Source organism: Gymnogyps californianus, chromosome 5 (genome assembly GCF_018139145.2).
Source record: "Gymnogyps californianus isolate 813 chromosome 5, ASM1813914v2, whole genome shotgun sequence".
Taxonomy (NCBI): domain Eukaryota; kingdom Metazoa; phylum Chordata; class Aves; order Accipitriformes; family Cathartidae; genus Gymnogyps; species Gymnogyps californianus.
In genome coordinates this window covers 30,268,017-30,286,700 of record NC_059475.1, presented here as the reverse complement: position 1 = coordinate 30,286,700, position 18,684 = coordinate 30,268,017, and the positions used below count along the sequence as shown (strand labels likewise).

The 18,684-nt window shown below is 42.3% G+C and overlaps 1 protein-coding gene across 5 annotated transcripts in view; it reads right to left on the bottom strand.

Annotated features, from left to right (window-relative positions):
• CAPN3 (calpain 3) overlaps nucleotides 1-18,684 on the bottom strand; it is a 31,323-nt gene that overhangs the window by 4,933 nt on the left and 7,706 nt on the right. The window contains exons 2-19 of one of the 5 annotated variants that reach the window (XM_050896936.1): nucleotides 18,542-18,611; nucleotides 16,535-16,653; nucleotides 15,776-15,909; nucleotides 15,182-15,350; nucleotides 14,393-14,533; nucleotides 11,849-11,932; nucleotides 11,361-11,446; nucleotides 10,536-10,613; nucleotides 9,915-10,075; nucleotides 9,196-9,365; nucleotides 8,543-8,554; nucleotides 7,163-7,371; nucleotides 5,804-5,840; nucleotides 4,736-4,753; nucleotides 3,446-3,556; nucleotides 2,039-2,116; nucleotides 1,290-1,347; nucleotides 627-691 (exon numbers count right to left, since the gene is read on the bottom strand). In XM_050896936.1, the coding sequence (XP_050752893.1) occupies nucleotides 627-691; nucleotides 1,290-1,347; nucleotides 2,039-2,116; nucleotides 3,446-3,556; nucleotides 4,736-4,753; nucleotides 5,804-5,840; nucleotides 7,163-7,371; nucleotides 8,543-8,554; nucleotides 9,196-9,365; nucleotides 9,915-10,075; nucleotides 10,536-10,613; nucleotides 11,361-11,446; nucleotides 11,849-11,932; nucleotides 14,393-14,533; nucleotides 15,182-15,350; nucleotides 15,776-15,909; nucleotides 16,535-16,653; nucleotides 18,542-18,611 (1,800 nt within the window). The remainder of the gene's footprint in view (nucleotides 1-626; nucleotides 692-1,289; nucleotides 1,348-2,038; nucleotides 2,117-3,445; nucleotides 3,557-4,735; nucleotides 4,754-5,803; nucleotides 5,841-7,162; nucleotides 7,372-8,542; nucleotides 8,555-9,195; nucleotides 9,366-9,914; nucleotides 10,076-10,535; nucleotides 10,614-11,360; nucleotides 11,447-11,848; nucleotides 11,933-14,392; nucleotides 14,534-15,181; nucleotides 15,351-15,775; nucleotides 15,910-16,534; nucleotides 16,654-18,541; nucleotides 18,612-18,684) is intronic. The other 4 variants (XM_050896933.1, XM_050896934.1, XM_050896935.1 and 1 more) reach the window with 4 other exon arrangements.

The window sequence follows — 18,684 nt, the reverse complement described above, 5'->3', positions numbered from 1 at the left end:
AAAGCCATTTACAAAAATGTGTTCAGGCTCCAACCATTATGGCTCTGGGTTGTAGTTACAATTTTGTTCTGGTTATGTTTGAATGCGCTTATGTTCTCTCAAAATCATGCGTTATGTCAAATAGGAAAAATGAGTGATGTTGTATCAGAGGTAACCCCATATGGCATCTTGTACTGTGTTTTATTATACTTGCTCTGAGAGAATTTCTGTATGTCTTGCATGCTAAGCACACAGTGGAATGTATAATACATTATAAACTTAAAGATAAGAGAAATATAGTAAGTTTGTTGGCAAGAACTGTAGTTATGTTGAGTTGGTTTGAAAATAATTTAAAAAAAATCATGCTTTAGTATATGAGCTGGCCAGTCGCTGATACCTAAGGAAGGGTATCATACTGACTGACTTATTCTGTAGTTTTCTGTTTTGGGATAGCTTCATCTACACTAACGTTGAGATGACTGGAGTTAAGATGTGCCAAACCAGGAATGCTGTGTTATCTGACTACAGACTATAACGTACTGTTCTGCTTCCCTGGCTTACTAAGTTGTGTGTGTGTAGTGGTGGGAAATACAACCCAAGTGGACTAGTGTGGTATCAAGCACTCCTCTTTCATCAGGAAAGGATACATCCATTAAAGCAATCATGCTGCGGCAGGATTCCAGTTCAAATCCTTCTGTCTTTAGGTCCTTATCTGAAATAAATGATCCCAGGTGAAAACAGATCATGCAAGTCAGCAAGTGCTTCTTCCTCTACTCAAAGTAGAAGCCAAACCTATTTCCTTCATCCAGTAAGAAATGAGTGGTAGAGAAATCCGAAAAGACTCTAAGTAATGTTATTGCCTGTGAATTAGAGATTACTTTTCTTGACCTGTTATATACAATAAAAACCTCTGGAAAACTCTGAACTAACAAACAGGTAACTAAGCAAGCCCAGGGTCTGTAAGCTAAAGTTTGCTAAAGAGGGAGAAAAGTCTGCCTCTCCATTAGATTTTTTTTTTTTTTTTTTTTTTAAAGGGCATTTGCAGACTGCTAGAAATGCCATATTATCCTGTGTGGTGCTTCCAATGAACATTTGCTCATTTCTGCATTATCAGTACTTGATGACTCATAGCATCGCTATGAAAAGTTCAGCTCACTAAAGTCTTGGATGCAAAGTCCACAGAAGTGTAACTAGGAAATTTGTGAGTTTGAAACCATAACTAATTTTTACATTGCAACTCAGGGATGGAGGGTTACGTTACATCACAGATTTCTTTGTCTAGGGTTACTGAAAAACATGCTCAAACTCACGTTTTTTTACGACATTATTGAGAACGTTCCTGAGTTCTTCAGCATTGATCTCCATGTCCTGGTGGGGAACGTGGTGAGAATATCATTAATTACAACACTCCATATTAAGCAGATCATTTTATGGATGGATATGCTAAAAGTATGAAGTCTTTGGACACTTTTCAGTATGGCATATACATGTTTCAAACTAGAGAGCATTCTAGTTCATATAGATATTAGTCCAAATCTTTCTTGAGGCTGCAGTACAAGGTAGGTCTAAAGTTACCATATAGTGCTTATTAAACTACAACTAGAAGAACAACCAGTAATTTCAAGCCACTGTATAAGCCAAAAAGCAAAATGCGAAAATCCCTGTAACCCATTTGCAGCCTCTTGATTTATGCAGTTCTTTGATCTGTTTTTAAACTTCCTTCGTTAAGCATATACTGGAGGACATTGCATTTCCAACTTGTTTATACATGCTATGCAAAATAGCATCTTGTAGTAGTGATAGAAGTAAAAGCCTGAATTTAAATAAGGCTCCCTCATACACAATGGGAATAGCTTATATGTACGTATGAGGATAGCTGTATACTTAATTGGATTTTGATTTGATTTTGCTTAGCTTCAGATCTCAAAGGAAATTTGATGGAAGAAAATTCAAAGGAAATTTTAAAATTCAGTGTTTTGAATCCATGAAGCGGTTGATTTAGGTGCTGTTTTGGCTAGGCTGCTTTGATGGCAGAGACGGGGATCTGTTGCATACTCACATCCCCTGCAATCTGTCGGAAAATATTCCTGAACTGTTTTTCCTCTTCACTCTCCTCACGAGCTTTTGCTGAAGGACGCTGAAAAGAGACAAGGAAAGAAGAGATACATCTTTAGCCCAGCAGGGAAGGGAAAGGGCCTGGATGGCTCACTTGCCCTTGCGTGAGGGAGCCTCTGGGTGAATCTGGAGGTCTTGGGAGGAACAGGTCGTCCTCCTGTTCCTTTCCCCTTTTTTTGGTAAATGTGTTCCTTGGCAAAACTGCTGAGTATTTAACTTCATCCCATTGCTCTCCTTTCTCTTGGAAGGAGTCTAAATGATTACTTTCACTGACAGATGTTTATCTTCTAATCTTTGTTTCAAAACATTGCAAAGGAGAAGTTCGGAGCAGAAGACGCATATCTGCTCCATAGCCACCCTGTAGGCTATGAATTGACCAGAGGGACTTGGGCTTGAGAGCTCTGTAATGTGGGGGGCCCCTTGCTGGAGACAAGTATCGCATGAGACAGAGGAAAACGATGAAAGTGAAGCTTTCTCAGACACGTGCACAGAGCAAGCCTGAACTGTGAGGCTAATACTGAAAAAGGAGACTATCTTTTATTTTTTTCCCCCCACAATATTAAATTACAGGAATTATGTGTAACAAAGTAAAGTGAATTTCTTGGCTTAGTTCTTTTTTTTTTTTTTTTCCTAAATGCAGAGGAAAGTTAAGATTGGTTCCCTCTTCGCCACCCGCATGCTCTGGCAGTCACGCAGCAGAACAGCACACTCCCTGTAAGCAGACACTCGAGCCATGCCTCCAGATGCCACGAGCCTGGGTGCAGGATCTGGCTGTTGCATCTCGCGTCCCTCACCCACCTGCAGGCAGAAACTCCGAATTCGCTACCCTGTTTTCCTCCTCTCCGGTAGTGAGAGAAAAGAGGAGGGGTGCAGGAGCTCCTGGGTTTACTTGTCCTTTTCTCCTCTGGCTGACAGGGACTGGTATAGGGATGTGTAATTTGTAATGGGGAGAGGCTGTGATCATTGCCAGGAGCTCCTGAAGCCCCTCGGGTGCAATTTACGGGTGTGCCCTGTGTAAAGCGGGTACCGCTTCAGGGGGCTGAGCGAGAGTGGATTGAACTGCACTGCTTGTGGGGAAGGGATCTCTCACAGCTGGGATCCTCGTATCAGAGAACAACCAGGAGATGTTTTCAAGCAACTAAATCCTCCAGCACAGGTGTTAAATAACTGAAGGGATAGTCTCTGTTCGCTCATGCTCATTAGATCCACATAAACCAGATGCAAGTTATGCTAAGATTTGATGAAAAGCTGTTAAGTATCTTAGGACACTTCTTTGTCCCATTCCTGTGCTCTCCCCAGCCACTCTTTCATGCTAGCCAGACCAAGCCCTATTTCCCCCTTTGCCACTTGCTGCAGAAACCTTTTTCTCATCTACGTGGGTTTTTTCACCATCTTTGCCAGCATCTTCATCTGCTGTCAGCTCCTTATTGCTGTTCGCTCTGTCGGAAACAAAGATGATAGGCTAGAAGAAGGAAGAGAGCAAACGAGAAATGGAAATTACACAGGAAACAGTGGAACGGAAAATATTTGGCGACAACCTTTCTGTGGTAAAGCGCATGCAGCAACAGCTCCCACCTCTGAGAACATGACCGGAGAAGCCAGAGCTGGGAATGAAAGAAAAGAAAGAAAGAAAAAAAAAAAGGTGGAGGAATTTCTGAAGTTACTGCTCTCCATATGCTAAAAAAGCTGCAAAAGTCTTTTTGCAAAATAGTGCAATCTCTGGCTTCTAACGTTCCTTTTCAGAAAGCCAGTAACCTTTTAAATGTTGGGGGTTTTTTTGGGGGGGGGAGGGCAGTTTTGGGGGTTTTTGTTTTGTTGTTGTTTGTTTGTTTTTTTTTTTTAGCAAAATAAGCCTCCCAGATTCTTGAATCTCAGATAAACTGATGAACTTGCCCCTCTCTATGAAGGACAGTAGCACTGAAAACACACAGAATCTGAAATCTACACAGAAAAGGAGTATTTGTGTAGGAGCTTGTTTGTTATGCAAAGCATATGTTCTTTCTCTGTATTAATTCTTCAAGCATTCAGCTGTAAGCAGCCACGTGCAATTGTTCTGTTTTAGTGCATTTAAAACAAAGCAAGCTGCTACAAGATGTACATGAGTTACCCTAGAGTATTAACTGCCATCAGCCTGTCTTGAGATTAAAATGCCTGATTACATTTTCAAGGTCCTAAATGTGTTGTGTAGAATCAAAAGGAGAATCCTGGATTTTGGTGAGCAGAAACCTCAGGAAAGAGAAGTAGCTGCATTAGGCAACAGAAAGCAAATGTGAGGGTACAAGTCTGGAGAAGGGGTGCTTTTCACTAGAAAGGGGTGTCAGGGTGCCTGCGGAGGGGCAGGCAGGAAGGGCAGTTTGAGCAACCCAGAGGATCAAGCTTATAAAGCTGAAAAGTTTCTGTTACCCTTTTGCCACCCCCTTGAGTGAGAAGGGTATATGATGCTAATGCTATTTCATTAGAATTTAGTGTAGGAAGACAAAATCTTTGCTGCCTGCAAATGGCCTCTTGTCCAGTGCCCTTCATTAACTAGATCAGTTTCCAGATGCAGAGAAATCATGATACCAAGGAACTCCACTCCTGCTGCATGCATTGCACATGCTCTTTGCCTTGCTGGCACTCAGCACATTGCACAAGTACCCACCTTGCCCTTTTTCTTCTGCTGCACAAAAAGAGACAAATTTTTTTTTTTTAAAAGTGGTTTTAAACAGAATTATAGATTTTACCCAGATTATGCAGAGCTGATGGTAAAGTTTTATTTTTTCTCTTGCCCTTTCTCACATTTATTTTTCCCGTTCCTATATTTGTACAATTTTTTCCCACTTCCTATATTCATACAGTTTTCAAATCTCCAAAAATGAGAGAAAACGCAACCACCAAGAAATTGCATACTGAAGGACAGAAATTGCAGAAACCATAGCAAAACAGTGTCCCATCTCATCTGGGGCTTTGTCTGCTTGAATAAAATCTCTATTGTACCTTTAGCTCTGACTAGTCCTTTTCTTTTTCCCAACCTGTCAGTGCAGTGGAGATTGGACTTCTGTGCCCACAGATCGATGTTATCTGAAGTGGCAATTAAATTCCACCAGATCTGGACAGATATTTTGTTATCATGACAGCAAACAAAAGGGGAATACTTCTGAGCAAGGTTTGATGGAGCTCAATTCTGTGCAAGAGCATTTCCTCTGAATTTTTTTCAAGATCAATTGTATTGTTAGCTCTAGCATATTCCCAAAAAGATACGTAAACCACAGGGTGAAGATTTAAAGCTTGTCATAGATGCTAGTTTGAATCAGAATATCATTAGAATCCCTTTCCAGGAAGCATGTACTTCAAAATAAGGTACTTTTTTCTTTATTAGATGAGATGCCAATTTCACAAACAAAATATCTTGGAGCACAGAGCTAGGCCTCCCCCGGTAAATGAATAATCTCCGTTGATGGAGGCAAAGGCAATGCTTAGCATCCAGGTTCTTTATGCCAGGAGCAGATTTCAAATCTGGCAAAAGATTTTGGTCTGACCAAATCAGAAAGTAGTGTACATAAAGCAAGTGTTAATAGAAGTATCTTGATGAGGAAAAAATGTGGGAATTTATGCTAAAGGAGCTGTCATGTGGCTGCAAATGGTTTCCTGCTGTAGGTTTCCCTAGATGTGATGCTCCTCCTCTCCCTACCCCTATTCATGTATAAAAGAGGCCCAGGACAGTACTTACCGATGGACGCTCTGCCTCAATCATGTTTTCAGCCTCCCTAGAAGAAAGCAGAAAGTAAATAAATCAGGAAAGTGTTCCCAACATTGCTTGTTTCTGTAGCTGGTTTGTAAGCAGCCACTTGAACTTTCCAAACAGTCAGTGGTGTGGGCTGGCTTCCAAGCATTACAGCTGCAGGCTCTAGACATAGCTTTTTCCCAGCTTGAGCTGAGCATCTGTCCTGGTTTCAGCTGGAATAGAGTTAATTTTCTTCTTAGCAGCTGGTACAGTGCTGTGTTTTGGATTTAGTGTGAGAATAATGTTGATAACACTCTGAGGTTTTAGTTGTTGCTAAGTAGCACTTATATTAAGCCAAGGACTTTTCAGTTTCCCATGCTCTGCCAGCAAGCAGGTGTGCAAGAAGCTGGGAGGGAGCAGAGCCGGGGCAGCTGACCCGAACTAGCCAAAGGGATATTCCATACCATAAAATGTCGTGCTCAGTGTATAAACTGGGGGGAGTTGGCCGGGAGGCGGGGATCACTGCTCAGGCATCGGTCAGCAGGTGGTGAGCAATTGCATTGTGCATCACTGATTTGGGGTTTCCCCCCCCCCCCTTCCTTTTTTTGTTATATTCCTTTTCATTACTATTATTATTATATTTCATTATTATTATTGTTAGTATTATATTTTACTTCAGTTATTAATCTGTTCTTATCTCAACCCATGAATTTTACCTTCTTTCCCGATTCTCCTCCCCATCCTACTGGGAGCAGGGGGGGAGTGAGGGAGCAGCTGCGTGGTGCTTAGCTGCTGGCTGGGGTCAAACCACAACAGCATCCCAAGTACCACTTCCAGGAGGGCTGCTGCCTGGTTTACTCCTCTAAAGAGCCTTGATAACACTGAACTTTGAGAACTGGGAGTAAAACAGAAGCTGTTTGGCCTAAGTGGAGTGACACTGGCTGCAATTCGCTGAGCTCTGGGAAACTAGTTGAAGAGCAGGATGCAAAAGAAATAACTACCTACTTCTGTGTTTCACTCATGACTGAATCTGGTAGCTTAGATCTGGTTCAATGATCTATCTGGCCCAAACTTCAGCCAGTGGCATATAGCAATAAAAAATAAACAGGTTAATTTTCATTATTAAAAATGGCTAATGGTATGTTTACAAAGGATATCCTGCAAGTAGTAAGCTTCTCCAAAGACAATTCAAAGCAGGCCCTTGTTAGACTATAAGGGAAGCTCGGGGAAATGAGTTTGCAGCTTGGAGTTTCTAATGAGGTTAAGAAAGTTAAAAGCAGGGTGTAGCAAACTGGGAACATGACTATAGCAGACTAGCGACCTCACCTCCACCTTTATGGCCAGATAAATGGATCTGCAACTTACTCTGAAAGACTTCTTTTCTCTGAGAAGACCCTCAGGATGAATTCTCCCTCCTGGTGGGGTTCGTATGTTGATGGGATGATGACATACTCGCTGGGAGGTAACCGGAAGCGCTCAGAGATTTCTCGCATGTTTATATAGGTCTTACTTCTAGCTTTGGAGGCATTGTAGAGGAAAAAATCCTTTTGCAAGTGGTGCTTAGTACCATGCATCTGCAGAACAAATGAGTCAATTTGTCTTCAAGGAAGTCTTACCCATTCTCCAGGGGGCTTGTCATGTGGGCAGTACGTGGTTGGGACAGAAAACACAAATGAAGCAGCAGCTTAGCAGGCAGGAAGCTGATGAGGGATGCTAGCTGGTAACAGATACGGAGTCTGTCACCTTTAAGGCACTACTGGCTGGGTCTAGTTGGCTTCTGAGAGCTGCTCCAGGGCCCACCTGCAGAGTGTTGGCTGACTTCTGCCATACGGGCACTTTTATCTGACTGTTTTGTTGGATGCTAAGTTGTGTGTAACCAAAGTTCAGCTACTTTCCTTGGAGGGTGGCATGGCAAGGAATGGTATATGCAAACTCCTACATGCAGTGTGGGAAGGTGAAGGTGCTTTCAGTGGAAATGTGTCCTTGCCCGGACAAAACATGAATTCTGTATCTGCTAAAGAAACACGATAATCAAACACTGCATTGGTTCAAATATGAACATTAAGTCAAGAATTGTGGGCTAAGAACACTTGCAGGCTGTTTTCTGCAGAAGTACCACCTGTAAAATAGTCAGCAAGGACAGCATTCAGACTGTCATCTTCATGTTTTCCAGGTAACATATCCTTCAGGTGAGGTTGTTTGCAAAACTTGTGATGCCAATGATTCAGCTACCGGCAGGCTCAGAAAAACTTAATCTGTGTACTTTTAATATGTTTTCTTCAATGGCTGAAAATACCGTTGATTTTCCAAACAAATTCTGAGACTATAGAGAAAACTCTATGGCTGCAGGATATAGGCCATTGGCATTATTGCAGGAGGAAATGGAAGTGGTTTAGAGTGGTTCTGCATGGAGTGCAAAGGCAAAGTGCTCGCTGACGCTGCTTCCTGCAGCCCAGGCTCACTGACCGACCATGCAAGCCATGGCCGGGTCTCATACAGAACGGAAAAGAAGGACTGAGGAAAAGGTGCAAGTGAAAATGGGGTGCGGGTGAGAAGGAACTAAAAATTACTCGCAAAATGTTACTAATAAACACTTAAAGCGGAAAGGTTAGCAGTTTCCCTTCTGTTACATCCCTGAAAACAAACTTGACTGGACAGTTTCCTGCTGACTTACAGACAGGCACAACAGTAACACTAGCTGTGAGTATACACCAAGATGTCAATCTGCCTCCGTTCTGCTCATACCTCTTTGGGCACCTTAGGGAGAAACAAAGAGAAGAAACAGTCAGAGCTGCTAGGTGAGTCCACTTGTTTATAGACCATACAGAAGGGCGTTCACATAGATTTCTGGGGACACAGCCAGTAATTAAAATGCCCCAAGTTAGATAAATATTCTAAGCAATTTCGCTCTTCCTTTCTAGATTTCTTGGGATCTACATGAGATTCACTAAGATCTGAACTAAATATGTTTGTGCAAGGGACCAAGTAAATTGACTTCTTCATGAAGTCGATAGCAGGGACCCTGGTTAATTGCTATGTATGTGTCTTGGATGTCTGTTTCCTTTTTTACACTATTCTGCCAATGAAATGTTTCGTTTCAGCAAGGATGAAAGGGAGATTGAAGAATATATGGGAAAGAATATGTTAAAATCTGGCATTAAGGCACTATAAAAGCCTAAAAAGTGTGTTATTTATAGATGGGGTAAACCCTGAGGTTACTATAGTCTGAATGGTTCCAAAGCCTTGAATTTCCTTCCTCTCTTCCAGGCTTCCCCTGAGTTTCTTGCAAAGTAAAAATTGCAATTCATGTAATCGGGCTGAATAATTCAGTGACTTGGTAAATGCATACTGTCAGGATTTGCAACCATGGTGTGAAGAACAAAGTCTAGAGCTGGTACCTCGTAGATGGCAAAGCCAATGGTGTACAGGTTGGCTCCCAGCTTGCGTTCTTTCCTCCTATTTTTCTGCATCAGTGCGACGAGGAAGCTGCAGACAACCTCTTCATCCTCAGGATCATCATCTTCCTCCAGGAGCTTCAAACGATACTGGGGATTGGTCCAAAATGTATCTGTGAAATCCCACCAGCAACCCAAAGCAAACATGTAAAGCTTCAGTTTTCCAATGATACTCATGATCAAAGAGAACTTTTAAGTTCCCTGCCTGTGGCTCCTGAGGGAAAGGTTAAAATTGGGCTACTACATATATATTTTTTTATGTGTTACGGGTTTTACATAGTTCTAACAAAACTGCACAGCAAAGGAGGATATAAAATGAAGAACTGGCATCTGACAAATTTCCAAAGCACCTAAAACTATCAGAAAGTGGATTACCCAAGTGAAATCTGTTAGAGTGAAATTGTTCTCTTTTATCTTACTTGGGGCACTGTGAAGTATTTGAACAATGATTTATCTTTGCCAGGCCTGCCTTTTGGGCTTACAAGGTGCTGTCACAAACATAGTGACAGACGATTTCCAGCTACAAAATTGCGTGCTTCGTCCACTGAGGAAGCAAGGCTTTTCCTATGGCCGAGCACTGATAGGCTGTGATATGACTTCGCCTGTGGGATCTAATACAGTCCCCATCAAAGAGGCTGTACCTCTCAAGACCCGTTGCCCACCTGGATAGTTGCGGCAACCTCCAGCTGAGCAGCCTCTCACCCAGCGCCCTTCGTTGACTGACACAGTCCAGGTCTGGAGTTTATCAGCTTCCAGGGTATCAGGTGTGAGGTTACAAATCTCGAGTTTTGTGAAGTGCCTCATGAAATCTTCAAATGATATCCTAGAGGAATTGAGGGGATACTGAACCCAAATGGATTTACATGGTGGGTGGTTCTCTGAAAGATCTTGGTGAGGTGGAGGAGGGTGACCAACGATACTGCCACTATTAGGACAAGTTTGCAGTGGGAGCGCCATGATTTCCTAATGCATTTGGCCTGCTGGTTGGTCAATTAACGCAGGTACAGCTCCAAACTGGGGGAAACTGAGCTGAGAGGATGGTACATAGGAAGGGTGATGGAGAGCTTGTGGAAGTGTAGCATAATTAGAAGGACTGTGCTCGTGGCACTCAGTAAGTTCTGGCAGGAGAATGAGGGGATCGCAGAGCAGGGCTTATTGGGAATATGAAGGGGAACAGGGATTACTGCAATGGTTTTAGCAGATTTAAGTAGGGCAGTGTGATTCATTTTTGCTATGGTTGCACATCTCCTAGAGAAGCACAGGTTTTTGACTGATATTCTCACCAGAACTCCCCATCCTCCATGATCTTGTGCTGCAGGCGGATTTTCTCTGCTTCGTTAATGAAGTTCCACTCCTCTGACCTTCAAAAGAGTAAACAAGTTAGATTATGATTTGCTATACAGTTTTCATTAAAATTTTTACTATTGACTGTAAGCCTCATATAGTGGAAAGTCAAGAGTCATCTTGCTACATCCATATAATTTTTCCTTTGTGAGCCTTGCAACCATTTGTTCCCAATGCTACCCTCCTTTCCACATGCCCAAATAAAAAAGCAATTGTCCTACTTCCCTCTGCCTTCCCTTCAGACTTCCTCTTAGCAGCTCTCAAAAATCTGCTGAACTGTGTTCATGTTACTTAGCTTGAAGAAAAAAGTGTTTGCAGACTCTCATTGCTGGAGTAGCTATTGAAATTCCTTTTAGTAAAACCTAATGAGAAGCTTTATCCAAACTCGCTCATGTACTGATATCTTGCTTCATCCAGTTCTTTCATAACTTAAAAGATTTTTCTACTGTCACATCTTGTTTTGAAAATGGACATTGCTGTACTTGCTAGACAGTGAAATCAGACTGACTGTGCCATTAGACTGGCGCTCTCTTCATTCCCATTGATTAAAACCCCCCTTAACATCTTTTTTAGGTACTCTTTTCTTTTTACAGCTTCAGCTAAGCACTCAACTATGATCAACTTCAAAGTGCGTGTGTCAAAACAACAGCAAACACAATTCAGATACCTCATCATTAAATGTCAGGGTCATGCACAAAGCTGCATAAGGGCAAATAAAGCTGCAATGTTTTTTTTCAAATCACATGAAGCTCTGTTTTACTCACTTGTCACTCCAAGGTCCGTTCCATTCCACCTGTCCCCAGGGGTTTCTGAGCCTTACCAGACGTATTTTTGCCCCTTTAAATGTTGTCTAATTGAAAAAGAATGCAACAAGAATAGACTGAGAGTAGGTTCAAAAGGAAACATTCTGCCTGTCAAGTCGCTGATACCAGCTCCTCCAGTGATGGTGCTTTCCTGGGCCATCACCCAGCCTGACCTGCTTGGGGTGAGTGCAGGAAGGCTGTAAGACCAGGAGGTGGCCGGCTGTGGCCACCTTTGCCCAAGCAGTGGAATATCCATTTCCCCAGAAAGCCAAAACTTGGACAGGTTTGTTTCTCCACAAGGCTTTCATTTAATTTAAATATAATTTTGTTTTCCTTAGCTCATAATTTGTTTTGCTTTCTCCGCCCTCTCATAGCTTTGCTGACATGCATGGTGCTAGGCCAGTGTAGACCACAGCTCCCCATAGCTGGAGGAAAGGGACTGTACGTACCTCTTCCACAGCCGTGACAGAGTAGGCATGACCTTTGACGAGCCCGCAAGACATCCGGGTTTCATACTGCATTGGCACTATGGTCTGTTAGACACAAGATAAAAACTTGTAAGAGTCATGCAAAGCTCAGCTGGCTGCTCTAAGGCAGGTATCGCCACCCAGGGCTTTTGGAGGGAGGATGACACTGTTCAGGTGACAGGGTTTTTTGTCTTGTTCTCTTCTTTGCATTTGCCAAGGCGGCCAAGCTTAGTGCCCACAGAATTAATGTTGTTGGTTAGAAAGAAGCATGAACTAAAAAAGGAAAAAGTTAATAATATCAATTGGAAAGGACATTTTGTGACTTACTTTTTTCCTTTGTGTAGGTTACTGCTTTTTGCACTCAGAACATGCTCGTATATAGCATGCTTAATCAAAATAATTAGATTTTCTATTAGTAGGACTATTCAGCCCTTTCTGGGGTAGTATGTTCTTGTACGGCTCAGTAAGGTTATTATATATTAACTGGAAACATCAGAGCAGATCAACACCTAGAAGAATACTTTAATCTTTACACATGGCTGCTATCATCACAATGATATTAAAACACCCTATTTAATACATTGTTCCTACTAACTTACACTATTTTTTAAAAAATTAATTTCCTGTGGAAATGCATATTTTATTCCATAATTGTTAAAATCCTTATGATTGAAATTTTTTCCAACTGACATTCAGGAAGGGCATAGCTTTCTTCAGCAATGTGTTGCTCAGGTGTAAATACATTTGCTGTCTTGGTAATTAACTGTTAGCACATCTGATGATAGATTTTTATTTGCAAATCTCAGAATGCTGTTTATCTGGGAGATAAAGAATTGAGAGCAAGACGGCAGGTGCACACAGTCTGCTGTACTTGTAGGAGAGATCACCGAGATCGGTGGGAAGGGAAGGCTCTGCTACGCGCACGTGGACCATGTGCGAAGCTTCCCCTCCTCCATTATGTCTCTCACTGAGAGATGACTTCCAGGCCCTGCCAGTAACTCTGCCATCCCTTCTTGGCACATCTGAGGGCATGAGAAAGGCAGGGCTAGAAACAGAGAATTAGTAAGGTCACACAGATACATTCTCAGCTTGCACAGGGAGGATCTCATCCAAGTATTTCCTGGCTGTTGCAATTATTTTCCATTATTTCCCTTCTGCTCCTGTTTCTTTTTTTTTTCTTGCTCCTGTTTCCATACTTTTTATGCCTATAACCTCATATCTATTTCCTTTTTTATTCGTTTCTACTCACATTGTTGCCATAATTACATATCAGAACCCCTTTCTCTCTTTTCTGTTCAAGAATATTAACTTCTGCTGCTGCCCTGGGTCACTCATCTGAAGTGCTTCTGAAGCCTGCACTGTCTGCCTCTCTCCATCAAGAGTCATGACTTTTTTTCTGGTTATGGCTCAGGAACGTGTAACAACCAGCAGCACAACGGCTGCTGGGGCAGCAACTATAGAAAGAGTTTTGCAACCTTCTTTCAGTAGACAGTCACTGGGGAGGAAATCCCCCCAAAACATGGGTGTGATTTGGGCAGCCATGCTTGCAAAACAAGACAGTCATACTGGACTTGCCTGAAGAATTACACCATTTCAGTCTTTTAGGAAGACTAAATATGGATGCCAAAAGAGGAAAAATCAGCCATTTCTGCTGCAAATGCAGAAGACAGTTTGCACAACCAAAAGTATTAGATGATGTAATTGTGGAGGGTTTTTTGTTTGTTTTCTCTGTAAAGTGAGAGACACAATTTCATTGTCATGGAAACGCAGCTCCCTAAAGGGCAAAGTATGCCAGCTGCCTCACAGAGAGGAGGAGAAGGCAATGTGTCCCTCTACAGATTTGAAAGCTTTTAAGTTTACCAATATGGGATTTTTCTTAAACGGTTTTAACAACCCTCTCTTTACTTTGCTAGATACTTAGGTATGCTGGAGTTACTTTGTATTTCATCACACATGTAAAACTCAACATGTTTTTCCTTTTCCTTGTTAGGCATTTTAAATGAGGATCTTAACGGCAGTAATCTACAAGGAGCATCCCGAGAGCAGACTCCTCTCTATTTGTGGGCAGAGCTCCATAGCACTCTGTCTCAAAATAAGTTCACCGAGCGCTTTTGTGCCTGGAGTGAGAGCTGTGCAGAGCTTGCTTTTTACTTCTTTCACATCCTCACACACTCGGGGATCTTGTTCTGTTCTAGTATTTTAATTTTCTTGTTGCCTCCATCCTTTGCAAGCGAGGGACTTGATAAAATCCACTAATCATTTCCTGTTCTGGAAATTATAAGCCTGTGCCACAAGCCAACAGCCCTTTGCCTCAGTATCAGTGAAGCCCTCTGGTCTCAGTCACTGTGTTTGAAAGCACTGAAGTCTTTTAACACGTATGTCAAATAGCATCCATAAGAACAGGTCTTTAGTGTTGGGATAATTCAGTGAAGCCAAATAAGGATTTAAAAGCACAGGTGATGTGTTTCTCTAATTGTCTGTAAATAAAAGCACTGTGAAGTCAACCGCTTGTGGAGACATACGAACCCAGGCTGGCCTCTCATCCGTCCCCTGGTAGTCTACAGTGGGGTGAGCCATCTGTGCGTTTTCTAGATTCTTCACCATTCGAGCAATCAGTTCTCCAATGTCGCTCCGAGGAGCTGATCCATAGGAAAAGCCTAGGTTATCCTGGTACAGAGAATGGGAGAAAAGTATCATGCAGAAAGATAAGGCAGGAAGAGAGAAGATAAATGATACAAGAAAGATGAGTTGTAAAAGATAGCCTAGATAAGTATGGACATAATGAGGGAGAAGAGAAGTTATCTACAGTGGTTGATAGCACTGGTTGTTCTCCTGCCTTTACTGCAACTTCATACTCCATAATGGTTATTGAAACTAATTTTTTTACTTTTAAATTTACCACAATAAATGAAGACAATCATCTGAGGCTATGTTGGCAATCACGGAGTTAATTTCCTAAGCATTTGCATACTTAGCATCTTTGACATGAAGATTTGTGTCTTAACAGAGTTGCAGCACCCCCATACTAACCTCATTTTACTGGGCGAGGGCACTGAGGGTGGGGGGGTGCTGGTTTGCTGATTGCACCCCTTTTCTCCACCTCCATGTTCTGCTTCTGTTCATTTCCCTTTTGGTGCTTGCTATTTGCTAATGCGTGGTGTCTAGTGGAGATTACTCCATCTCCTAGAAGTGGATGTTTGCTATGTGGACTAAACCAAGCAGTTCCAAAAGGTGGCATACATTTGATTACGGGTGGAGAGGTCCCTCTCCTCTGCCATTTCTTATGGCTTATCTGCAAAGTTCATACGGACTCACGTCAATGGAGCTGGCCATGAGGGATCCTCTGTCAATGGCATGTTTCATGATTTTATAGATATCTTTAGGGGCATCCTTTATCTCATAGAACTCTGTGACTCCTCCGGTGAAGTCCTCCATGGCTTCGGTGGTGTTGCCTCCTTTCAAAGCTTCGTATGACCCATGGAGTCTTGGAAAGAGAAAAGAAGAAGATTCTCTTTTACATAGATAAAGATACCTACCTATATATTTATATCTATCTTGTGTGTGTATAAATATAGATATGTAAACACACATACTAAAAAAACCCACAAACCATCTGTTTGGCAACCCACAAGTTAAAAGTTTTAAAACATGCCACCTGCACACATTAAAAAAAAAAAAAAAAAGATATGTTGAGAATCAAATGTAGACCTCTGAATGAGTAGCAAAACCCCCTAGAAAATATGCTTTACTCCGTCCCCAATTCTGAGGCATGAGAATCTATGGGAAAAGGCACTGGTATGTTCAGAGCCTCTCTACATGCTCATTATAAGTCCTGTTCGCAGTGGTTTAACGACCTCCCCAACCAAAGCCTCGGTGGAGACCCCGGCACAGTCCGGCGGGTTGTTTTACTTTGCATAGGCTTTTTCCAGGAGGGCGCTCCAGAACTCGTTGCGCTGGGAGGACTTGGTAAAGACCAGCTGGTTGTTGTACGTGGGTAAGCAGTCATCGATGATGACGTCCACCCAGTCTCCGTAGCGCCAGAACTGAATAAAGGCAAACAGAAAAAAACCCCTGGGTTGACTTGGTGCAGGGAGGGGGAGCTGAGAGAGGAGAAATGTGGACATTAACTGCTCTGTAATGTGGCAAAAAGTGATGGCCATTGGGAGGGAGGCAGCCGTACTGAATTCCCCTGGGCAACGTGTGCAGGACAGTGAGAGGTCTCTTAGGAGAGCCAAGGGAAATGTGGAAAGCAGTCCATCTTTTCTGAATAAGCGGTTCTTCAATAACTTGTTTTTGAGAGACCAGCTGCTTGTGGGCCTAAAAATAGATGCTCTTGGCAACTACCCGCGTGTCTGTGCTGGCTGTAGTGCTGCATCTGAGCAGTGAGGCAGGACCAGGCACCTGTTGCTATCCCTTACGCGCAGGACGCAGCGATCTGCAAACGCTTCCTTGGTGGGTTAACACTCCCCAGTTGCCTGTATGGGCTGGCCCTTCTGTGACTGCCCCATTGGAAGAGTTTGGGGCGAGGCAATTCAATCCCTCTTCTTTCCCTGCTGTCGCTCACACTTCCAAAGGGGGGAGAAGCGAGAGGGAAGAGTGCACCGAGAGCTGAGCTCTCTCTTGGGTAAATACAGTTACATCTGCTTCCTGCTAGATGAAGGGACTCACCTGGAAGTGAAAGATGCCAGCATAGTTTTGTATAAAGGACTGGTCATGAGGTATGACTCTACAGAGTAGTTTTTTATTCAGTGTCAGGCAAGCAATGGCAGCCAGGAACCAGCAGTCACCTGTAAACGAGCAGAAGCAGCAGTCAAAATGAAGGGACAGAGCAACGAGCATCAAAGGGAAAACCCAAGATACTGCAAAGTGACACGTTAATTCTCAGTAGAGCATGCCATCGCCTTTCAGGAGAGGGCTCTTCTCCATGTGTTCTGCAATACTTTAGCACTTTATTTGTGCTCTGGAAATGCTCATTGGCATCATTCATGGCTAGGTACACGCCTGTGAAATAGATGATGTTCCCTGCAATTTAGAAAAAGCCTAAAATCTGATGAGCATTGTTACCTGTGTTAAGATTTCCCTGTCCCATGTGAATGCCTATCTGACTTCCCGCATTAGTTCTCCTTCCAAGCTTTGGACAGAGACCAGCTGAGACATAACTCTCTCGCAGGTGGAGCTCTGTACAGTTGAGGTTCAGTCTCTCATTTTCATTTTCTGCTCTCAAGATAACTCACTATCCCAATCATTGTTCTGTGGGGCCTCTTTCCTGCTTCTTTGCTCTGACATGTTTTCCTCTTTTTGAATCTGTGTCTGCACTGTTGTAAACACTGTCCCCTTTAGTGCTTTTCAGTTCCTCCTTCAGACTCTTGCACAAGTTTGCTGCCTCTGTGGGAGCTCTGGGAAAGTGACTTTCTCCCACAGTACTTCTGCGTCCAGCAAAGGATGCCTCAATCCTTAATTAAAATCTCCTAGCTGCTACTGTAAGAGAGGTTATTGGGTAAGCTTGCCTGAGCAGTGTGAATTAGTGAGGTGAGAGAATTATACGAGGTAGTGAAAACTAAACCTGTTTGCAAGGAGTTGTAAAAGAAATTTATGAAACTGGTGGAGTGATAAAACATATAGAAATACATATATGTATATATTTTGGAAAGCCAACTCTATACATATAGCAGTACATTCTACGTTACCTATTTCCCCTGAGGAAGGATGTGGGGTCCAGGAGTTTTCTAAACTATCCAATGTTCAGCAGAAGTCAAAAAGGTAAATAATGCTATGAGTAGTTGGGGAAGGAATGAAAGACAAAAGAGAGAACATATTACGCACAATGAATTGTGCATATTGTGAATTTACATTAATTTGTGTCCACACCTTGGCAACTGTGCAGTTCTGGTCACCTCAAAAAGAAAGGCAGTTTTAAATAAATTAAAAAAAAAAAAAGAAAAATTACTGGGAAAGTGATGAGGACAGTCACAAGCACAGAACAACACTTAAATGAAAAGATTAACAGACATTAGGATGTATTAGCTTAGGAAAAAGATCACGGGAGAAGTTATAAAACCATGAAAGACATAGGAAAGCTGAGTGGGGAATGACTTTACAAAGCAGTGCAGGTGAGTGCTGCATGGACGACTGTTGCAGAGGCATCACTTGTACCTAAGTAGCGGCTCTATATATCAAAGTATCTTTGAGCATCTGAGCTTAAGGTCTTCAATATAGGGGTTGTCCTTGAGTACAAGGCACACTTAGCTGGAGGCCTTCAGAAGCTCCTGTATGGAAATAACAGGACTAAATACCTGAAAAAATACAACAGTAGCCGATTAGATTTTTCTTTCAGTCAAATAACTCCTTCTCTTTATCTCTTATTCTTGTCTTAACTAATTTTGTCCCTCCTCAAAGCCCGAAAGAAAGGCCAAATGGTGTTTTGTAACACACTCATGATATTAGTTCATGAAAAGCAAAACACCCTGCAAAGCATCTTTCACTTAAAGTTCTTCCCCAGGTTGCTACTAGGCAGATATTAACGATTTGCTATAGAGAGAAGGAATCAGTAGATGTGTAGTGGTATACTGAGACAGAGGATTTCAAATATCACCTTGGAAGCAAAAGAAAATTAAGTGAGAGCTAAACTATGATGCAGACTTTAAAAATTGCAGAGTTGAAGTAAGAATTTCATACCTAATTCTCCTTGGCAGATATCTGTTCTGTTGGCTCCACCAATAATAAACCGTGGATTCTCACAGATTTCCTGCAAAATATAAACAGATGGATGAGCAGGAGAAGCATGCATTATGATGCCTGTTTGTCACAGAAATAAAGGC